This window comes from Balaenoptera acutorostrata, chromosome 6, assembly GCF_949987535.1.
Source record: "Balaenoptera acutorostrata chromosome 6, mBalAcu1.1, whole genome shotgun sequence".
Lineage (NCBI taxonomy): Eukaryota > Metazoa > Chordata > Mammalia > Artiodactyla > Balaenopteridae > Balaenoptera > Balaenoptera acutorostrata.
In genome coordinates, this window is record NC_080069.1 from 40034038 (window position 1) to 40056107 (window position 22070).

A 22070-nucleotide genomic window follows, 5' to 3' on the forward strand; every position below is an offset into this window, starting at 1 on the left:
GTTGGCTAATAGGTATTTCATGAGAAGATCAACACCAGAAATAGAACACAGGTTCTCCTTCAAGTACGGCAGCAGTAGGATTCTACTGTGGAAGTAACTTCTGACGTGAAGGAGACCCACCACACTTACAGAGCTCCTTGTCCTCAGTTCCCTCTGGAGTCATTCTCTTCTCCACATGCTGTGCTGAGTGACGGGTACCAGCCCCTGGTATTTCTCCTCAGTGGGCACTGAATGATTTTTGGTTTATCCTCCTGTACCCACCTCTGGTTCTGACAATCAGTGGCCTAGAGCACTGAGTGTTAACACAAACATCACTAGCAACGGTGTTAAACAAGTCTAAACACAAAGGTGTTTTGTGCGATAATTTTTTAAAAGATTACTTGTATAATAACCCTTGTCATTAATGTACAAAATGCTTTTAAGTGACTTGTAATTTGAATACTTGTGATCTATACTTGCCTTGCTTAATATGTGTGGGCAAAGCAAAATCTTGTGTAATAGTCCTTAGACTTTTGTGGGTTAGACTTCTGACACAGCAGGGGCCAAAGCAGAGCTGACCCTGGCTGCCTGCGGCAGAACAGTGAGGGCAGCACAGTACTGTGGGGAGAACTGCCTACTTCGCTACTAGAAGAAAAGAAGAGAAAGCTGATGTTGAAGGATATATACATCATTACAAATTTGGAAAGATTAGAAAGTCAAGAGAAATGCAATAGTTGTTCGTGTCAGTTTACACATTTAGCATGTGGTAAAGGACTATCACAAAACTGATTTAAAAATCAAGTTAATCTGAAAACGACTAATCATAATTTACATTAATAGTGACGTCAGGTTTGACTTGAGTTGGTTCTTAACATTTTAAGGTAAATAGCTTCTTGCCGGGCTTGTGAATGACTGGCAAAGTCACACTAATGACCTTTAGTGAGGCTCTCTAAAGGGTAGGTGGGTGGTGATGCTTTATTAAAATACATTTTGAGTCATGGGATTTGAGATGCAGGGGCCTCAGGTCATTAGACATAACTAACTAACTCCCTTGTTTACAAAGAAGAAACTGGGGCCCGGAGGAGTTCTGAAGCTTCTCCAGGCCAGCAGCCCATGAGCTGGAGTGCCTGCGTCACGGCCAGCTGTGGACTCCGGGTGCCACTGGCAGTCACTGAGGGCAGGACCTGGTTTGCATTCAGGTTAAGATCTCCAACTTGAATGCTGTGTGATATTCTCCTACCTAATCACTAAGATTAAACTTTCTACCCAGAAAAGGCAACTGAAGAAGGGTATGAAAGTAGCTTTATAAGATACTTATCTAAGTCCTTGTCCAACCTCCCTCTGTGTCTTAGTCTTAGGGTTGATATTCTCTCTTGCTTAGCCTTTATTCATCTCATGTTTAATCAGTGTGCCTAGAGTTGCTGAGAAATAAAATACTGTTAGTTCAACTTTTAAAACTGCTTTCAGTTTTCCCTTCATCCCCTGCTGGATCCCTAAGGAATCAGCTTGTAAACTGTGGATTAAGCATGGTGGTTTGCCTTATTAATTCAACCTTTTGTGGAATGAGATGTCATTGTAAATTTAAAAAATCATGATTTCATCTCCTGTACAGAGGCACCAAAAGGCCATTTGTTCAGGAGGTGTGTACTTTAGCTATTTCTTCAAGCAGTCATGCTTTATTACTGTTGACTTCCCTTGGGATCACAGACACCTCTTCCAAGGAATCATCTAGAGGTGTCACGGTTATTTAAAAAACAAACAAAACCTGTGTAATAAGCATCAAATAGATATCAGACCCCCAACCTTGGTCTTTTGGGTTCATCCAAAATTAAACCAGCAAGGTAGTCCAATTTTTAATAGGTATAAACTCTTTATTTGATTCACACCCTCCTCTATACTGTCAGATGGTGTGTAGACAGGAGTGATGATTCATTTGATCTTTTTTCCTGCAGGTAGGACTGCAGATGAAAATTTCCTAAGCAATTTTGGACTGGATTTCATGAATTATCTAATCACCACACATAGTATACCTTTGTGTGATAGAATTTGAGAAATAAACCATTATCTGTTAAGTCAGTATGCTGTCATTAAATAACTAGATTGATAACTAGCCTGATAGTTTTAATTGGTAATAGGTGGCTATCTATTCATAGTAGAACTTGGAATGGTGTAAGAGAATTGTGATTTCAGGGTGCTTTAAGGTCCAGGGGGAATTGGTCTATTCCCACTATGTATTTTAGCCTAAAAGATTATTATAAATAATAAATAATAGTTTATAGGACACTCAACCAACTTCTAACACTTGTCTTTGAAATAAGTTTGAAAATAAATATATACATTTTAAAGTTTCCATTAACTGTGGGTTATATTAACATTTTTTCACATAGTTAGCTTAGACTGAAAATGTTCATTAGTGTTAGAAAGTTGGGGAAATGGCTTATCTCGTGTATTTAAATGTTTGTATGTTTGTTTGTGTACTATTTCAGCTCAGAGGGCAACACTTTCTTAAAAAGTGTACTAACTAAGCCACTGTTCCGTAACAGCTGGTTTGTAAAGGATTACGCAGAAGTAGTTATCTTGCCATGCACTTAAAAAACAAAAACAAAAAAAAACAAAGAAACAAAAATACTAAACTAAAATGCTTCTATCCTTGTTGGTGCGCCTGTGAAACACATCTCTGGGAAAGTTAGTTACATGACTTGAAATATTCTCATCTGTAAACTATATATAAACTTAAGGTAACATTTTTATAAACCAGGACCCTAACCAAGACAAATGCCTACTTCTTATCCTTACTCCTTAGAATAAAATTAAATGTTCTAGGGACTTCCCTGCTGGTCCAGTGGTTAAGACTTCGCCTTCCAATTTAGGGGGTGCGGGTTCAATCCCTGGTCGGGGAGCTAAGATCCCACATGCCTCGCAGCCAAAAAACGAAAACATCATAAAACAGAAGCAATATTGTAACAAATTCAATAAAGACTTTAAAATTGGTCCACATCAAAAAAAAAAAATCTTAAAAAAAAAATGTTCTAAAGTAGAATAAAAATCCTGAGTCAAGTGACATAGGCTTACACTTCATACCCCTACAGAGATTCTAATACTGTGGGAGTGCTTGGTAAATATTTGACTATTTAAAGTCCAAGTAAATGATTGTGACTGATCAGTGTTTTACCTTTTAGAACCTTTATAAACAGATTTAGATGAACAAATGCCTTTTTAGAATGAATGTTAATAAACACATGGGAATTAGGATAAAAACTCAAGGCTTATTAAGAGGTAAGCCGGAGTCTTTGTGGAAGAGCTCCTGATGTTAGAGCTTGCTTTTTACTAATTTGTCTCTCTTAAAGCTGCAGTGAAATGCAATGGAACCTCCAGTATAATGTGACATGTCTGCCTTTATCCAGAAATCAAACCTTCACCTGAATATTTTAACTCAGTCCAAAAAAAGCTGCTGCATTATCAACATTTAACATCTGAGCATCATTTAAAAGAGTAGTTCTGTGACCTTAACCAGCAGTCTACAACTGCCAGTTTTTTCCCTGTGAAGGGTATCTTGGTATAATAACATCCTTGCTCTCGTTTTTTGAGATGGGTTCATTCAGAAGTTATTTGGGAAGTCAACAGATAACACATCTGTGGTCAAAACAAAGCACCACACTTTCCTTTAAACTTGGCTTAATGTCTGAATTCTAAACAGAAGGTTGCAGGTATTTTATCTTTATCTTTGCAGTAGTTTAGAAATTCAGGGTTTTACATAACTTTATGTGATCCTGGAAAAGCTGATGATACATTCTCTTTTTAAATAGAAGGAATAGAAGGCAATGTTAGCAGAGGACTACAGAAAAAAGTCATAGTGTAAGTGAATGCAACTTCTTCACTTCACTGGAAGCAAACTGTTTAGGGGTAAAGCTGCCAGACTTCAACGTGCCACCTCCAAGTTCCTACTTCCAAATTCCTCTGCACTCTTAGTGTCCTGTGTTCTCACCATCAAGTGTCTCTGCTATTAAAGGGAGCCCCGGAGGCCTTGTTTTACCTTCTCTATTCAGTTTTCCAACAAATTGCCTCCAGGATGTCTTTTACATTTTTAAAAGATCCACATCCCATTAATTGAGTGAGCAGGTTCTGGAACAATGAAGGCCTTTTTCTCAAGTTTATACTACAGCTGGGAAGACAGAAACAATTATTTAAATTACAACTGAAAATGCTAAGCACTTTCAAAGGGTTTGGCCTAAACCAGGAGATGGAGACACCTTCTCTGAAGATGTCACATTTCAGCTGAAAGGATAAAGGGAAGCTATCTAAGAGAAGAGGCTTGCTGGTCAGAGGAAAAGCAACAGAGCTGCAGCTTGAGAAGCCAAGGGGAGAGGGCAGAAATGGAGTGGCCAAATTGGGCATTGGTGGGTGACCAAGACTATATCATTAACCAGAGAATAGTGGATCTTTCACGATCATACCAGCTCCTCCGAGAACAGGGCGGGGCAAGGATGACTGTGGGGAAATCAGTTCTTCGCAATGATTCTGTCTCCATTACTTCATCCCACGCACTCACACCTCAGCTTACTCTCCAGATTCTGCCCCACCTCTTCAAGAAAGATCTCCCTGCTGTCGCCAGCAACCTCTGTCAAATCCAGTGGGCCCATTTTGGTCCTTAGGCCTTTCAGTTATCTGTGGCCCTGCATTATTTTCTGGCTAAATCTCCTTTGCAGGCTTTTGCGTAGCTGGAGCAGAACTCCCTTAAACTTTGCTAAACAGGGTGCCCTTTGACCAATAACTGAGGTAATGTTTTAGAAAAGTCAAGAGTCTTATGAAAATAGTGACATAAAAACTTTGCCGGAAGGTGGCATGGCATGATTTTAAGGTGCTCACTCACGTTTCATCTACCCGCTCCCCCCACCCCCGTTCCCTGGCCCACTCTTAGAACTTGGCGGTCCCAACTCTATTCTTTGGGACCAATCTCAGGCCCTTCTACATGCTCCCTGAGCAATTGCAACCCCCAGTCCAGGCTTTAGTTTACATCTTTGCAGCCACTTCGTCCTCAGTTCATGTCTACCCAAGAATGCACCTTTCAGCTCCACACCAGACTACTTGCTGTCTTCACTAGGATGTCTTTCAACGACAGCTCAACAGGGACTTCCCTGGAGGTCCAGTGGTTAGGACTCCACGCTTCCACTGCTGGGGCGCCTGGGTTTAACCCCTGGTTGGGGAATTAAAATATCACAAGCCACGCGGCCAAAAAAAGAAAAAAAAAAAGACATCTCAACATCTAAAACAACCTTTATCCCCAAACCTCGCCTCCTATTTTGTCTATGTGAGCACATGGCACCACTCCATCTAGTTACCAAAGCCATAAAACCGGCGAATCATCACCCTTGATTCCCACAAACTCACCCAATCGTTACCAAGTCCTGTACCTCCTTTATCTTTTGATTCTATTCACTTTCCTCTATTCCCTCTGCCACTACCTTAATTAAGACCAACCATCATTTCCTCTCACCTGAGGAGCTTCCCTGCCTGCAGCCTTGGCCCCTTTTGAACCAGCAGTCTTGAGCAAGCAGATCTGATTTGATCCTGTTGTTTCCCCGAGTCAAACCTTTCAGTGGTATCCACCAACATCAGACAGTCAAATTCGTTCACCTGGCTTCCCAGGTTCTGGAGGACTGGCCTCCCCTCACTTCTCAAGCTCATCCCTCCAGCCCCCTTGTCCCGCTCTATACTTTAGTCAAACTGCCACCTTCTCATCTCAGGCTTGTGCACATCTGTGTCCCTGTCTAGGACCCCTTTACCAGCTAATAATGCCTCTTTATTAATCTTTGGGACCCAGATGAGATGGAGACTTTCTCCATAAATCTTTTATGTGAGGTGGTTCTCCTACACCAGCATACTGCATTTTCCCTAGGATAAAGACCTGTCTGCTTTTCTGCATTCTTAAGGTGGTTAGATCTGTGAGGGGAGAGGTGGTCTTATTTCCCCCATCATTTTTTTTAGCACCTGGAATGGCAGATATTTTAAAAGTTCTAAAAAATGTAACTTTCAGCTTTTCTGATTAGAAACCTGCAGTTAAAACTTAGGAACACTCTTTGCTCTTAAGAAGACCCACTCCTGAAAAAACAGCCTTAGGTGCTCTCTAATTAGGCAGAACACTTGCTCAGTAACTTTCATTTACATTAGCTGACCTAATTAGACATCATTTAAAAAACGCCAGAGTGCTCTCTTAATCCAACAGTCCCTGGTGGCCCTGACCCGCATTCTTCTAGCTTGCCTCAGGTTCCTGGCGGTTTGCAAAATCTTGCTGTTTTTTATCCTCTGTGCATTTAATTTTGATTCTTTCTTCTACTGCCTCTTTTCTACCATTTCTGTCATTTTTGTTTGAAGTGTTCAGAAATTACCAGCCAGAAAGTGTTTCCTTCTCAAAAAACTAACCACATAGCTAACAACAGGTATATTCTTTATCTCTTCATTGCTCAAGTTTCTACTGTACAGCCTACTTTATTTTTAAAGACTTCTGGATTCTGAGATTTCAGGATGCCTACTGGCTGTTCCTGGATGACACATGTGTCGCCAGTTTACTTCAAACAGCCACGAAGGAGGGAGTCAGGAAAGTTCTTACTCTATAGCCGGCAAGATTCGCTCAGGTTAGCTGCTTGCAAATATTTCCAGAAATAAAGTTTCAATAATCACATTTGCAAGAAAGGTGTCAAATAAGAATTAGGATATTTGAAACTTAGAAACCACAGAGCAAATATAAAATGGGTGCTAGTCTTAAGCCAAGCCAAAAGTCAATTTAAGTTAGGCGCAGGGTAGCTCATTCTGCTAATAGTATTGCTTCCTGTGGAGGAGAAGGAAAGGCCCCCAGAGGCCGTGGCAGCTTGACACAGAACAGCAGAGCAGAGACAGGAAGAGGAACTGGCAGCAAAGGAAGAAGGGTGAAGCCACTGGCACTGGGCGTTTGTAGGTATAGGTGATTTAAGTCAATTTTCAAAGCCAGAGGATGCTGGAAAGACCCTGATTGAAAATGTCTGATGGGTTAAACTGTGAAGTAGTAAAGAAAAAGGAACATGCCGTGTTGAAACCTAACTCTAAAAATGAACAAATCTATACAGTCTTATCTTTTGAATAACGTCACTAGCAAACATGATGTGTAATCTTTTAAAAGTGCCAAATGTAACAGTTAAAGGATTTTAAAAAAAAAATCTATATTCTGACAGGTATATAATTTAAGATACCATGACACATAAAATCACAATCCCCATGTAATTTAGTCTCCCTATGTAGCTAGGAGGCCCCCCCAGAATCCCTTTTAAATGTATTTTGCCCAAATCCCATGTGAGTGTTTAAAAAATCCCTTAATTTGAAACTTCTTTTGGATAATTTGTTTGAACCACTCAAACATTAAGAGTAATAAACACCTTCAATTCTTAACATGTATCAACAAAGTGCTATTGTTTTTCATCTCCAGTAGTACATTTTTTGTCAAGAAATTTATTAACCTTTACAAACACTATTTTCACTCAATCATTCATAAAAAATGATTTCTGAGTAAATCTGTAATAAAACCATATAACGTTCATCAATGCATTCAATAAGACCAGTTTCATCCATGGAACATAATAAACCACTTTAAAACAGCAGTTTTCATTCACGTCATGTAAGGCTGTCAAATTAAAAGTATTCCTTATAATGGGTTGTTACCCAAGCAATCCATCTCACTGCATGTTATGTGGTAAGACTGATGGATAGATCCTCTAAGAGTAGAATCTGAAAGTAGACTCCACCTCTTTGGTCACCTTTTCAGTCTCTCTTTCAAACAAGTTTCACAACAGGAAAATATTTGTGAGCAGAGAAATCAAATTCAGGAGGAACCTGTAAAGAAAATAAAGTCAATTAATGTATCTTATACATATTCAGACAGTAAACAAAATAAAGACTATTATAATTTTAGAGTTTCTCATGTTTTTAGAGACAAGGCAGCACAAAAGAGATTTAGAAGAAAATGATGTAGCTTATCTCTGGGATTATGAAGGTCATTAGAAAACATTCTGAGCAGTGGTTTTCTAACTTCAGAGAATAGTTAGCAAAGGAAAATGGACTTAAATTACAGGAAAAGGTCATGGGCCAGCAATTTTTTTTTTAGTTCCAGGGTCGCTGATACTCCTGAGCAATGAAATGAATCACTGCTAAAGCAAAGCAGGAGATAAGGAAGAGAGATCATAGAAAAGCAATGGGAGTAAACAAATAGACGTATGTATATAATGGGCAAATGCCACCAAAAATGCCTCGGTGGTTGGCCTCTTACTTCTGCACCGAATGTTGATACAGCACTAATGATACAACAGCATTACCAACGGAAGCTTACAGAATCTTCCATGTCCTGAGCCATTAAAGTCTTTAATTATTGAAGCATTCACTTTTCTAAAGGCAGATGACTTTTTAAATAACTCTCCCATACATTTGTTTATACACATTTTCTTTTATTACCTTAAGTCATTCAGTAATTTACATGGAAGCGCAGACTTTAGAGATTTTAAGTCAACAAAATCTTTAAGTTTCAAGGAAAAACGGCAAGCTCTAATTTATTTTCTGCCACTGAATCTCTTTTAGAATAGTTTCTATGAGCGTTTTGACTTTTTTGTAATATTTATTCATCTTACTGAAAAACAAAATGAAGTTTTACAATAAATTAAGACCATTGATTTTCCCTACAATATACTTACCTTAGATTCCTTTTTGTGTCCTCCTGCCAATAACTTCACAACCACAAAGTTGGGTTTGGCAACCTTTAAAATTCTATTGACCTAAACAATGAGCAACATTAAGCTATCAAAACATAAAATTCATAGTCAAAATGTATTGATATATAGATAATAAGAGGAAATTGGCACGATGTAAGTGTTGATATTTTATTAAAATAAAGGCAATTTAAAAACATGAACACCATCATACGTCTTTTAGTAACACAGAACTCTAGTAGTCAACCAGGAAAACTTGAAAGGGCTACTGTATCTCGTTTTCATTAAAACAAAAGAACATTACGTTGCAAAGTCCTACAAAGACAACACAATATAGTGTTTGGGGCATGGACTCTGGAGTTAAGCTGTCCGTTTTCAAATTCCAGCTTTGCCACTTACTAGCTATGAAACCTCTGGAAGTTTTCTAACCTCTCTGTTCCTTAGTTTCTTCATCTGTAAAAATAGGGATAATAATTTATCTATCCCACAAAGATTTGTTCTGAGGATTAAGTGAGTTAATACATATTATGAGCTGAGACCCACACCTGGCAGGTGTCCTTTAAGTGTCCTTTAAGTGTTGACTGTTACTTCTGACAACCATTTGTCTAAAAGGCTTCGCCTGAACACATGAATAACAATGGAATGGAATATTCACTTCTCTTAAGAGGAAGTAATGGGCAACTTGAAGGAAAACAAGTTCCCACTGCCCTCTTCTTAGTGACCTCACTTGACACGTCACCACAAGTTCAGCAACTGCTTCTCCTCAGCTCCAGATCACACATCCACTTACCTACATGACTACTCCATTTGGACATCCAAAAGCCATGTCCAAAACTGAGCTCCTGACCTTCCCAGCCCTGCCTCCCCCGTGCTCCAGCCTGCAGTCTTCCCTACATGACTCAATCCACCCTGGTGGTGCTCAGGCCAAAACCCTCAAAACCATCCTTGACTCTCTTTCTCTTACCCCACATCCAATCCATCACCATCAATCAATCCCACTGGCTAGACCTTAAAATTCACAGAGGGCGCAATCACTTCTGATCCACTGGCACCACCACCTTTCAACTGGATCATAGCTATGGCCTCTAACTGGCTCCCCTGCTTCCACCCTTGGTCCCACCACAGTCTCTTTTCAGCACAGTGGCCAGAGTGATCCTTTAGAACAAAGATCAGATCTGGTCACACCTCTGCTCAGAACTCCCCAACAGCTCACCCCCTTGTTCACCTCACTCCAACACAAAGCCCTTGGCTGTTCTTCAAATACAACAGGGCACACTCTACCTCTGCACCTTTACACATAGTGGATCCCTCTGCCTAGAAGCCTCCATCCCCAGATGGCCACGTGACTTGCTTCTTCACCTTCTTCCAGGGCTTGCCCAGAGGCCAACTTATTTAAAAATGTCTAATCCCCTCCACCCGCCTCCTTCTTGTAGCATTCACTATCCCTATTCCCAGCTTGATTTTTCTTCATAGTACTTATGATCTTCTAATACACTATGTAACTTATTTATTTATTTACTGCTTGCCTCCCCTGCCCCGAGGAGGGCCCAGATTTCTGTGTTTTTTCCCTGCTGGAACCTACCATAGTGCTTAGGACATAGTAGGCACTCAACAATATTTGTTGAGTTAAATAAATGAAGTCCGCTAAAAGAAATATTCCATCTATTACAGGCACCTTCCTCTAATTTTTACACTCCCCCCTTTTATTTTCTTTCATTACATGACTATACATGATTTTTTTAAAAAGTCATCTCTCTCCTGCCCCTCTTCCCTAAGGCACTTAGCAACCCTAAGAAGCAAACACTGTTATTAATTCTTACGTATCTTTCCAGAGATATGTTATATTCATATAATATTGGCACACATACATGTGGTCTTCCTTTGTTCCTCTTGACTGAAATGGCAGCATACTATACATACAGATTTTAAGCTTGCTTTTTAAACTTCTTATATTCTGAAGAACATTCCATTACAGTAAATAAATATCTTCCTTGTCCTTTTTAGGGCTACACGGTACTCTACTGCATAATGAAAAATCATGTAACAGTTCCTTTTGATGGACACTAAAGTTTCCTCATTCTTTTACTATTACAAATCCTGCTGTAATAAATACTCTTGTGTATTCATCATTTCCCACATGTGCACATGTTATCTATAAGATAAATCCCAAGAAGCAGAATTTCTGGGCCTAAGGACATGTGATTTTTGACAGATTGCTAAAATACCCTTCCATGGAGTTTGTACCAAGATATACTCCACAAAATGGTCTGTGTGTTACAGGTAACTCTCATTTACAGAATAAATGCATTTCAATAAAATTAGGTATAAATTATGAAACTAACAAAAGGCTGAAACAGTATTTTATATTTTACAAGTTCTAAACTCTAGAATGATACTCAAAATAGTCTTCAAAACAATAGTCTTTATTTTAAGTGGAATACAGTTGTTTTTACGTCCTGTGATAATTGACCAGATCATTTTTTAGATTTAAGATTTATATAATTATATTTTAATACAGTAAACTATAAATTAAAAATTTTTAATCTTAACAACTGAACTGTGGATCAATCTGGATCTTATTTCTATTCTTTCTGCTTACTTTATGGTTCTAAGTCTTAATTTCTCTTTGCATTGATTTCTAAATGTACACAAAGGAGATATTTACATCACTTCTTTCATCAAATAATTTTAAGTCTGACAAGGTTAGGTTAGCAAAGCTATTTGAAATCCTTAGCAGAAACATGACAGGCTTCATTTATTAATACTGTAAGGTTCGTTTTATAATTAAACTGTCATCCAGTAGTAAGATAGGTACTTCCTGCCAAGCTCTTCCTCTAGAATTACTGTGACTGCAGTCTTACCTCATGGTCTGGGTTTGGGATATTTTCCAATATCATTTTTGCCTGCTGAAAGTGCTTACTAGCTGCCACATACAGTTCTGGAGACTGAGGAGGAGGGCTATATTTATTGAGGTCAGACATTTCCTAAAAAAAAGAAATATTATTATTTAAAACATGCTTAATATGAAAAAACTCTAAAATACCTTTTTTTTTTTATTAATTAATTAATTAATTTATTTTTGGCTGTGTTGGGTCTTCGTTTCTGTGCGAGGGCTTTCTCTAGTTGTGGCAAGTGGGGGCCACTCTTCATCGCGGTGCGCGGGCCTCTCACTACCGCGGCCTCTCTTGTTGCCGAGCACAGGCTCCAGACGCGCAGGCTCAGTAGTTGTGGCTCACAGACCCAGTTGCTCCGCGGCATGTGGGATCTTCCCAGACCAGGGCTCGAACCCGTGTCCCCTGCATTAGCAGGCAGATTCTCAACCACTGCGCCACCAGGGAAGCCCTAAAATACCTTTTTTAAATTAAAGAATTCTACATTGATTATCCATTCACATACGGACACTAAAGCAAACACCTGGCATGTCCCTATTTTTTTCCTATTCAATTTTCAATCTTCATATACCACACCTCATATTATTCTCATATTTAAATAACTGTTAATGTGATGAGTATATCCAAAGTCAAATAATTTTCATACTATTTAAAACTGCTATTTTATCACTTTATCCCATTGATCCAATAAGTTTGACTTGACTATTTTAACAAAATGGCTAGGTACGAACAGCCCATCACCAGGGAGGTCTAAGACTAAATATTTTACAATTATTTTAAGGAGCAGGTTCACCTTGAACTGCAGATAGTGCACTGGTGGTGGTGTCATTACACTGTTGAATGGAGCAAATCTGTGCTCATATCGAACTTGTTCACTATCGAGCTCAAACTTGGGTTTTCGTACTTTGCCATCCATGTCAAATGCCACCATAGTCTACAGGAAAAAGAGAGAAAAACAGATGGTATTAATATGAAAATGTGAACATCCTCATTAATACAGAATAGAAAACAAGAAACAGCTATCTACATATAGTTAATCAAAACAAGGCTCAGAAATCAGAAACAGGAAGAGAAAAACTGGCTTTAGTATTCATTTTGATATCCTGAGCCACGTTTTATACAAAAAATGTTCAAGTTCCAGTGTCTAATATATTACTAATTTTCCTAGTGAAATGATACCACATGCACATTATTCTTCCTAATGCTTTTATAATAGCTTTAAAATCTTCAAGTAAAAGCTCCTGAAGAAAAAGTAGAATATAATTTTTATAAGAAAAGCATTGGTCCTGTTTTTCAAACAGAAGTCCATATTCTGTTTTATGTATTTTAATGTAAGTTGCCTTAAATCATTTCTTGAATTGCCAAGCACAACTTAAGAGTTACTAATTCCTGAAAATGCCTGCTTTGCTTAAGCCATTTACTGTGGAGCTTGCCCCATTCCTAATACACTTCTTAAAAAAATCCAGACCCCATCTCTTCCAAGAAACCTTTCCTGATCATCAATCAGAAGTAAACTCTTCCTTCTCTTAGTACCTATGACACATTTATGTCACCTGGCCTGTCATTAACTAGGCACGTGATACAAGGATCACATCTGATTAGACTTGGTATGCTGCAATGTAGCCAGTACAAGATATCTGACACATGACAAGGGTTCAATATTTATTAAATTAATATAAACCACTAGACTTGGAAAAAAGGTAATTTTCAAGTAGATAGTAAAAATAAAGGTGAAATTAGAACCTGGAAAGAATCACAGAACAGAGTTCATTTTATTGGGTTGGCCAAAAAGTGCCTTCGGTTTTCAAGAAAAAATAAAAGACACATTTTTCATTTTTACCAAGAACGTCATTGAACAACATATTCACCCTTTTTGTTCCACTACCTTCTGCATTTTTCAGGCAACTTCATAATTCCATCTTCCCAAAACTTTTTATCTTTTTGAGCAAAGAACTGTTCCAGGTGCCTTTCACAGTCTTCCAGGGAATTGAAATTTTTTCCATTAAGAGAATTTTGTAAAGACCGAAATAAATAGAAATCCAAAGGTGCAATGTCTGGTGAATAAGGTGGATGAATCAGAACTTCCCAGCCAAGCTGTACCAGTTTTTGCCTGGTCATCAAAGAAACATGCAGTCTTGCATTATCCTGATGGAAGATTATGCATTTTCTGTTGACTAATTCTGGACACTTTTTGTCGAGTGCTGCTTTCAGTTGGTCTAACTGGGAGCAGTACTTGTTGAAATTAATCGTTTGGTTTTCTGGAAGGAGCTCATAATAGAGATCTCCCTTCCAATCCCACCGAATACACAACATCACCTTCTTTGGATGAAGACCGGCCTTTGGTGTGGTTGGTGGTGGTTCATTTCACTTGCCCCACGATCTCTTCTGTTCCACATTATTGTACAGTATCCACTTTTCACTGTCCGTCACCATTTGTTTTAAAAACAGAACGCTTTCATTACGTTTAAGTAGAGAATCACATGCACAAATACGGTCAAGAAGGTTTTTTTCGCTAAACTTATGTGGAACCCAAACATCAAAGCGATTCATATAACCAAGCTGGTACAAATGATTTTCAGCGCTTAATTTGGATATTTTGAGTATGTCGGCTATCTCCCGCGTGGTATAACGTTGACTGCTCTCAATTAATGTCTCAATTTGATCGCTATCAACTCCAAGCAGTCTACCCAACCGTGGAGCGTCCTCCAGCACAAAACTTCGCAAACCACTTTTGACATGTTCGATCAGTCACAGCATCTTCTCCATACACTGCACAAATCTTTTTTTGCGCTTCGATTGTGTTTTTACCTTTCTTGAAATAATAAAGCATAATATGCCAAAAATGTTGCTTTTCTTCCATTTCAATATTAAAATGGCTACACAAAAATTCACCAATTTTGATGTCTTTTTTTAAATGCACACTGAATATGACAGCTGTCACATACAATCTAACAAAATTGTTTCGAATGAAGTTAAAGACAACTAAGTGCTACCAGAGCCATCTTACAGAAAAAACTGAACGAACCTTTTGGTCAACCCAAGAATTAAACAATGTAATAGCAACGTAGCAACTTACTTTAAACATTCCAGCACACATATTCTGATATGCCTGGCTCATTGTGATCTCTCGGCTCAATGGGCGAACTGTAATTAGAAAGAAAATCATCCAAACTCTTTCCCTCCTCCTCTTGCATTACTGCAGGAGAAATCTAAATTTAAAAAACCTTCTTTCTACCTTGTTTACTAAATTAAAATGTCAAACAGTTTGTTCCTACAGGCTAAATTTTATTTTATGGCCCAAATCTACAAATAACAAAGTATAGCAGAAAGTTTAAACAATAACTGTGTTCCCAAATAGTTAATACCATAAGATTTTAGTATGAATTAATTGTAATTTCTTCTCAAGTCACAATACAGGGACTTCTTTTATAGGAACGCCATGGTGATACAAGTCATTTAATGACCCAGGCAAAGTGTTGAAATCTGAAGGGAACACAAAGCACTATTCTGTAACAATTGTAGCCTATCTGTACTCTCCCATGAGTGATTAACAGGGGAGTCCCTTTGAAACATATCTTTCTCCTCACGGTCCTTGGGCAGTATGCCAAAGTGCTCTGTGATCATCTTTCTGTGCTGACTGTAACAGCACAACTCCAGATTTCCTTCCTGAGCTGTCAGCCTTCTGTCAAAAGAGTATCAAAAGTCTCCTGCTGTCTTGTTCGTTAACCTATCTTATTCCATGTGGCTACTTCTTCTTGTCCTAAGGTCCTTTGACACATGAAATAGCAAAGTAGTAAAAGAAAAGCAAAAAAAGGAACCAAAAGGTTTGTACCAATATTGTGACTCAGTTTCTACCCTTATACCTTCTGAAGAGAAGATGGGCGAGAATTAAAATATAATGACTAATTCACCCATTAAAATGCACAGGTAGCTCACTCCAATGTTACTTATTTCTTAAGTTTAAAAATAATTCACAGACTCATGCAGCTCAATATTAAAAAAAAGAAACAACCCAATCAAAAAATGGGCAGAAGACCTAAATAGACATTTCTCCAAAGAAGACATACAGATGGCCAAGAGGCACATGATAAGCTGCTCAACATCACTAATTATTAGAAATGCAAATCAAAACTACAATGAGGTATCGCCTCACACCGGTTAGAATGGGCATCATCAGAAAATCTACAAACAACAAATGCTGGAGAGGGTGTGGACAAAAGAGAACCCTCTTGCACTGTTGGTGGGAATGTAAATTGATACAGCCACTATGGAGAACAGTATGGAGGTTCCTTAAAAAACTAAAAATAGAATTACCCTATGACCCAGCAATCCCACTACTGGGCATATACCCAGAGAAAACCATAATTCAAAAAGACATATGCACCCCAATGTTCACTGCAGCACTATTTACAATAGCCAGGTCATGGAAGCAACCTAAATGCCCATCGACAGATGAATGGATAAAGAAGATGTGGTACATATATACAATGGAATACTACTCAGCCATAAAAAGGAACAAAATTGGGTCATTTGTAGAGACGTGGATGGACCTAGAGACTGTCATACAGAGTGAAGTAAGTCAGAAAGAGAAAAACAAATATCATATATTAACACATATTTATGGAATCTAGAAAAATGGTACAGATGAACCGGTTTGCAAGGCAGAAACAGAGACACAGATGTAGAGAACAAACATATGGACACCAAGGGGGGAAACGGGGGGGGGGTGGTGGTGGTGGGATGAACTGGGAGATTGGGATTGACATATATACACCAATATGTATAAAATAGATAACTAATAAGGACCTGCTGTATAAAAATAAATAAAATTCAAAAAAAATTCACAGCACCTTTCTAACTTTTTTTTTTTTTTTACCTTTCTTCTTTTTTTTTGTTTTTTTACTACTACGGCCTTTCTGCTGCTCTTCCATTATCCTTTCCTCTGCCATCTGAGAGCCATCGGCACGACTTAATGTTGACATCAACCATGCATAAAGGAATTCAGAGAGATACCTTAATGGAAAGAAAATGTTAGTCAATGGCAGATGTATAAATGAGATAGCTTGGTCAACGCAAGTACTAGTATTAATAAAGAGATATTTTTTATAATGCTTTAAAAGTTTTTTTCCAAAAACAAAATTATTCAGTTAGATAATTGATAGATTAGATCTTACAAGAAATGGGCATTACAAATGATTAACTTTCCCTTACTTGTTGCCACACAATATGGAAAATTTTGTTTAATTTCCTACAATGATATGAGTTTTACAACTTTTCTAAAGATTTCTGGTGGGGAGGGACAAATTAGTGGTATGGGATTAACAGATACAAACTACTATATATAAAGTAAGATAAGCAACAAGGATTTACTGCATAGCACAGTGAATTATACTCATTATCTTGTAATAACCTATAATGGAATAGAATCTGCAAAAGTACTGAATCATTTTGCTGTACACCAGAAACTAACACAATATTGTAAATCAACTATACTTCAATTAAAAAGCGATTTCTTGATAATTATTTATATATATGTAAATCAAATGAATGGCCATTAAATTGTTTTTACTATATCAATATAGGTCACATTTCTCCTAAACCTATTAAGTTAATGTCTTATTTTGTTATTAATTACAAAAGGAAACAAATACAGAAAAAAATAAAAAATTATAAACATGCAAGCATATAATTTACTTGAGTTTACTCAATAAGGAAATATGATACAGATTATTCCACCAGATACTAAATTTTCATAAGTTTAAACTAACAAACAATACGTTCTCTTAAGCCAGAGAAGCAGTTTAAATCTAGGATATGAATATATATTCTTTAAATAAAATTAAGGACCACTACTACATTAATGAAAATCAAAGATTTATAAGAAATTTTATTATGATCAAGTTTGAGTGTATGACACCTATTTCCCAAATTTTTCAAACAGTTACAAGGCAGGTTACAATATTAAAACACATAAAAAAAATAAAACGTAAAAAAAGAACATTTTAAAGCAAAACAAGGGAATTCCCTGACGGTCCAGTGGTTAGGACCTGGCGCATTCACCACAGTGGCCCAGGTTCAATCCCTGGTTGGGGACTAAGATCCTGCAAGTCACGTGGCATGGGAAAAAAACAAAAAACCAAACAAATGAAAAGATACACCTGGAATGACTTAGATACTGTATCTTAAAGCTAAACTGAGCACTACGCTTCCTGGCAGTTAAAGCAAACCAGTATATATATATATATATATATATATATTTTTTTTTTTTTGATTTAAAAAAGTATATAATTTCACATGGAGAGAAAATCATTCCTGGCAATGAATTTAAGAAAAGCATTCAATATAGTATACTTTTATAGGATACAAATGAATTTTTTTCCCCCATCACACTACAAAATGAGGGTTTGTAACCTCTCTTAACTCAATGAGAAGACTTTTTTCTTTTTTCTTTTTTTTTTTTCCTGCCGTGCCATGCAGCATGTGGGATCTTAGTTCCCCGACCAGGGATCGAAGGCAGTGCCCCCTGCAATGGAAGCGCAGAGTCTTAACCACTGGACCACCAGGGAAGTCCCGAGAAGATTTCTGTACGGAACTAATGATACCTTTTACCTTTTAATTATCTAACCGAAGGACAGACAAGTAAAGGGGATAGCTGGCACAATTCAGGACTTTCCTTTCAAATATCAGATATTTCAATGAGCTTTTATTAAGTGCTTTATCAAAATTAATACACAGTTATATCTAAGGAGAGTCAGAGTGCTAATATTCTATACCAATTCTCAATTGTGATCTCAGGACCAGCAGCAGTCTCACCAGGAAAGCAGTTAGAAATGCAAATGATTCGGTGGGTCCTACTCTAGACCTAGTAAACCAGGAACTCTAGGAACAGAGCCCCAGCAAGTTGCTTTCCGAGTGATTATGATGCACGCTAAATTTAAGAAGCACTGTTTTCTACTGATTTTAAAAGGGTCCACATGCTTTAGGAATCACATTCATGAAGAACAACAACAGTGTATATCTTGTGAAAATACTGGAGCCCAATCTGTAATTCTGAAACTAAAAAGCAGTTAAAACTAACATGAAAGTAGACCAGAAGGGTACTTATAAGCAGAACTAAAATTTCTTTTGTTAACAAGAGAAGAAATGAATCTGCTCAAGTATTCAGGTAAATTTCTAATGGAGTATTTATCGGAATATCATTTGCCAATCCATCGTGCAAAAAAACATATAAAAATTGTATCTTGAGAAATCAAGAGCACAAAAGCTTCCAATTAGCTGTCTCAAACCACAACACTTGGGCATGTTCCCCTATAAAATGCCTCGTTTGAACAGGGGTGTCTAGTATGAATAATAAAAAAAAATCCCAAGTAGCTATAACAACACCTGTTGGTAAGAGTTGTTACCTGTTTTTCATAACCAAGAATTACCTGTTAAGAGCCCTAGCAGCCATGACCACAAAACCATGTTAAAAGCATAGAAAATAATTACTTTCCTGCCTCCACAGCAGTGACTCCAGGGAATATACAATATCTTAAATACCAAGTTAAATAATTTAAATATGAATTAAAAAGATGAACTAAGATCTAATTAGTTATATTAGATATATCTTAGATCTATTAAGATCTAATATATTAAACTTAGCTGTTTGTGATGGGCAATAATAGGTCATTACTATTTTAAAATTACCACAACTAAATTACCATACTTTACTAGACTAAGAAAAAGATGCAAGATAACTGAATTCATTAGCTCTCAATTTTCTTATTTTATTTCTGTGACAGCTTTTTCACACCTAAAATATTCTCAAGCATCCTCTTACTAGGTTTATCTCATCTCCAACTGAAAGCAAAGAACTACTCTGCTGAAGATCATCTCTTATCAACTCCTTCAAAGCTCCTGAGACAAATCCTCAGGGCCATAGTTTGCAAGTTATACTCCCAATGATAATCTTAGCCATAATTTCTTCTCAGAAGAAAGATGTGGTTCAAATTTTGAAACTTATTTCAGTTAAGTACATTCCACAGCTAGTACACAGCATCACTGAAGTCAGTGCAAAATGTATGTTAATTTTTCTCTTTGGAAACAGACAAAAGCTCATCAATTAATCCATTTACTTTGAAGCCACTTTTATTAGTGAATTTTAAATAAATATTACAATGGCTAGAAAAAATATATTTGTACATTTTTATGACACTTAAGATGTTTAAGATGATCCAGCTCTAATTTTCAATAGATATTTTTCAGTTGTCCCACAACTAAATTTCAAATACAGTAAATAAAAAAGTACCTTAAAGTTACACTCTACTTTACAGATACTCTCTCAGATGTTACGTATCCCACCCACCACCAATTTTAACTCCAATCATTCTCTTACCAATATATGTAATAGTACTCGTGCATGCTGTAGAGTTCCAATTCAAAGCCACTTAGAAGATACTGTATCATAATTCGAAGGTTATGGTAAAGGACCCAGGTACCTAAACAAGCCAAATGTTGCCTTTGGGGCTCCTGTTTCAACAGCATAGTGTGAAGGGCTGCATCAACCTTCTCTGCCTATCACAACAAAACGTCATAACATTAACTTTCTTTTTAAGGTAATGAGAGAATTACAAAAAAAAAAACCAGCTAAAAATAGCACATGAGCAGAAAATGTAAATCTCACCACCTCAAGAATTCATACTTTCAAATGTACCTTTGGTTAGGTCTACATTCAAACTTCTCATTTCTCAAAGGATCACATTTATCTAAACATTTCCTAAATTAAAAAGATATCCATTTTATAGTACAAAAGTAAAAATAACTGACTTCATACCTTTAGTTATATTATTAATATGGTTCTGCTCACAAATTTACTTGAAGATTAATACATTTTTATTATAATGTAAACTTGCTCTAATTATAACTACAGCTCTACACATATTTTACAATTCATCCCGATTATCAAAAAAAATAATTTAAGATGTTTCAAGGTTTGGATTATTGTTTTGTTTTGTTCTGTAAACCCTTTCTTTGGTATACGTAACTGTTACATTTTAAGTCAAAAGGAAATTCACCATATTGAAAAATGAAATAGCCAAATTATTGTTCCAAAGAATTGTTTTTGAAAATCTGGTCAAGGTATATGAATTGCTTAATTTTGGAAGGAAGGGCAACTTGTTGGCTCTTACCTCATCCTGCAAGGTGGCAAATTCCTCAAGAATATGACCGAGCTTATCTCTCTGTCGAGCCCTGTTATGTCCATGGATCTGAATAAGACTACAGAATGGCTGCAATACACATACAATTTGTTAACCGTCAATATGAAATCCGCTTATACTAAAGAAAATTAACATTCAAAAGTTAACAAGTTTTCAAAATCTTGTTTAAGGGAAAAAAATGTATATAAGAATCATGCTATGCATACTTTTTACATAGGTGTTTCTTTTTAAGAAACTCAATACTGGAATTTATCAATAGCTAGAGGAGTGGCTGTTTATGAAACTTGTTTTCGTATGGCAAAAATATCTTCCTTCAATCTTTAGATATTTTCCCACAAATTAAAGAGGACAGTTTCTTTTTTGCTTATGTCAAGCCAAAAGCCAGTGTTCAAGGCTGCCACTTCTCTGCTGCTTTAAATACACCAGAATGCCTAATAATTAGATAAGGGCTAATACCTACAAACCCTGACTAAGGTTCTTTATTCCTATTCTTACCTACACAGTATTCTCATATAAAATATTGTAACAGTTCATGAATCAGACAATAGGAACAGAAGTTTGTTCTGATTTAAGAAGTATGCATTTTAAGATTCTGTAAGGATAATAATGTTTTACATTTGCATACTTTGACAGATATCTCATTTAATAGATAAGTAGCCGATAAGAGGTATAGAGGCAGTATTAACATTTCACTTTTTTTTTTAAACATCTTTATTCAAGTATAATTGCCTTACAATGGTGTGTTAGTTTCTGCTTTATAACAAAGTGAATCAGTTATACACATACAATATGTTCCCATATCTCTTCCCTCTTGCATCTCCCTCCCTCCCACCCTCCCCATCCCACCCCTCTAGGTGGTCACAAAGCACCGAGCTGATCTCCCTGTGCTATAACATTTCACTTTTTAAAGATTGAGAAGTTTACAGAAAAGTAAAGTGATCTGCCTAATAACAATAAAATGTTAGTAATAAAAATAAAATCTGGTCTTTTATTGGTTTTCCTTTCATCAAACCATGCTGCCTTTATATCTATACAGATAGATAGATCTATCTATCTATCTATCTATATATATATATACACACACATACATATAAATATTTAGTAACTGTAATTAGGCAAGAAAGAGCTGTCTATAAAGAGCTTATAATTAAATAAGAATGATTTATAATTAATTTAATCACCTACAAGGTTTTTATTTTTCCAAATTATTTGAGATTTGAAAAAAGTTCATGCTCTCATCTAAAAGTGATAATTTTAATTTTACTATAATCCTGTTC

General features: G+C 36.8%; 2 protein-coding genes across 6 annotated transcripts in view; one reads left to right on the top strand and one right to left on the bottom strand.

The window, feature by feature from the left end:
- Positions 1 to 7796, top strand: part of GOLM1 (golgi membrane protein 1) — a 64210-nt gene extending 56414 nt beyond the window's left edge. Inside the window, exon 10 of the mRNA XM_057549301.1 lies at positions 13 to 7796. Within this exon, the coding sequence (XP_057405284.1) occupies positions 13 to 23 (11 nt within the window). The 3' untranslated portion in view covers positions 24 to 7796. The remainder of the gene's footprint in view (positions 1 to 12) is intronic.
- The window catches only part of NAA35 (N-alpha-acetyltransferase 35, NatC auxiliary subunit), a 94482-nt gene continuing 79850 nt past the window's right edge, over positions 7439 to 22070 (bottom strand). For all 5 annotated transcript variants that reach the window (XM_057549299.1, XM_057549295.1, XM_057549298.1 and 2 more), the window contains 8 exons: positions 20764 to 20862; positions 19971 to 20149; positions 16473 to 16609; positions 14673 to 14740; positions 12390 to 12530; positions 11567 to 11689; positions 8691 to 8771; positions 7439 to 7839 (listed from right to left, as the gene is read on the bottom strand). In XM_057549299.1, the coding sequence (XP_057405282.1) occupies positions 7780 to 7839; positions 8691 to 8771; positions 11567 to 11689; positions 12390 to 12530; positions 14673 to 14740; positions 16473 to 16609; positions 19971 to 20149; positions 20764 to 20862 (888 nt within the window). In that variant the 3' untranslated portion in view covers positions 7439 to 7779. The remainder of the gene's footprint in view (positions 7840 to 8690; positions 8772 to 11566; positions 11690 to 12389; positions 12531 to 14672; positions 14741 to 16472; positions 16610 to 19970; positions 20150 to 20763; positions 20863 to 22070) is intronic.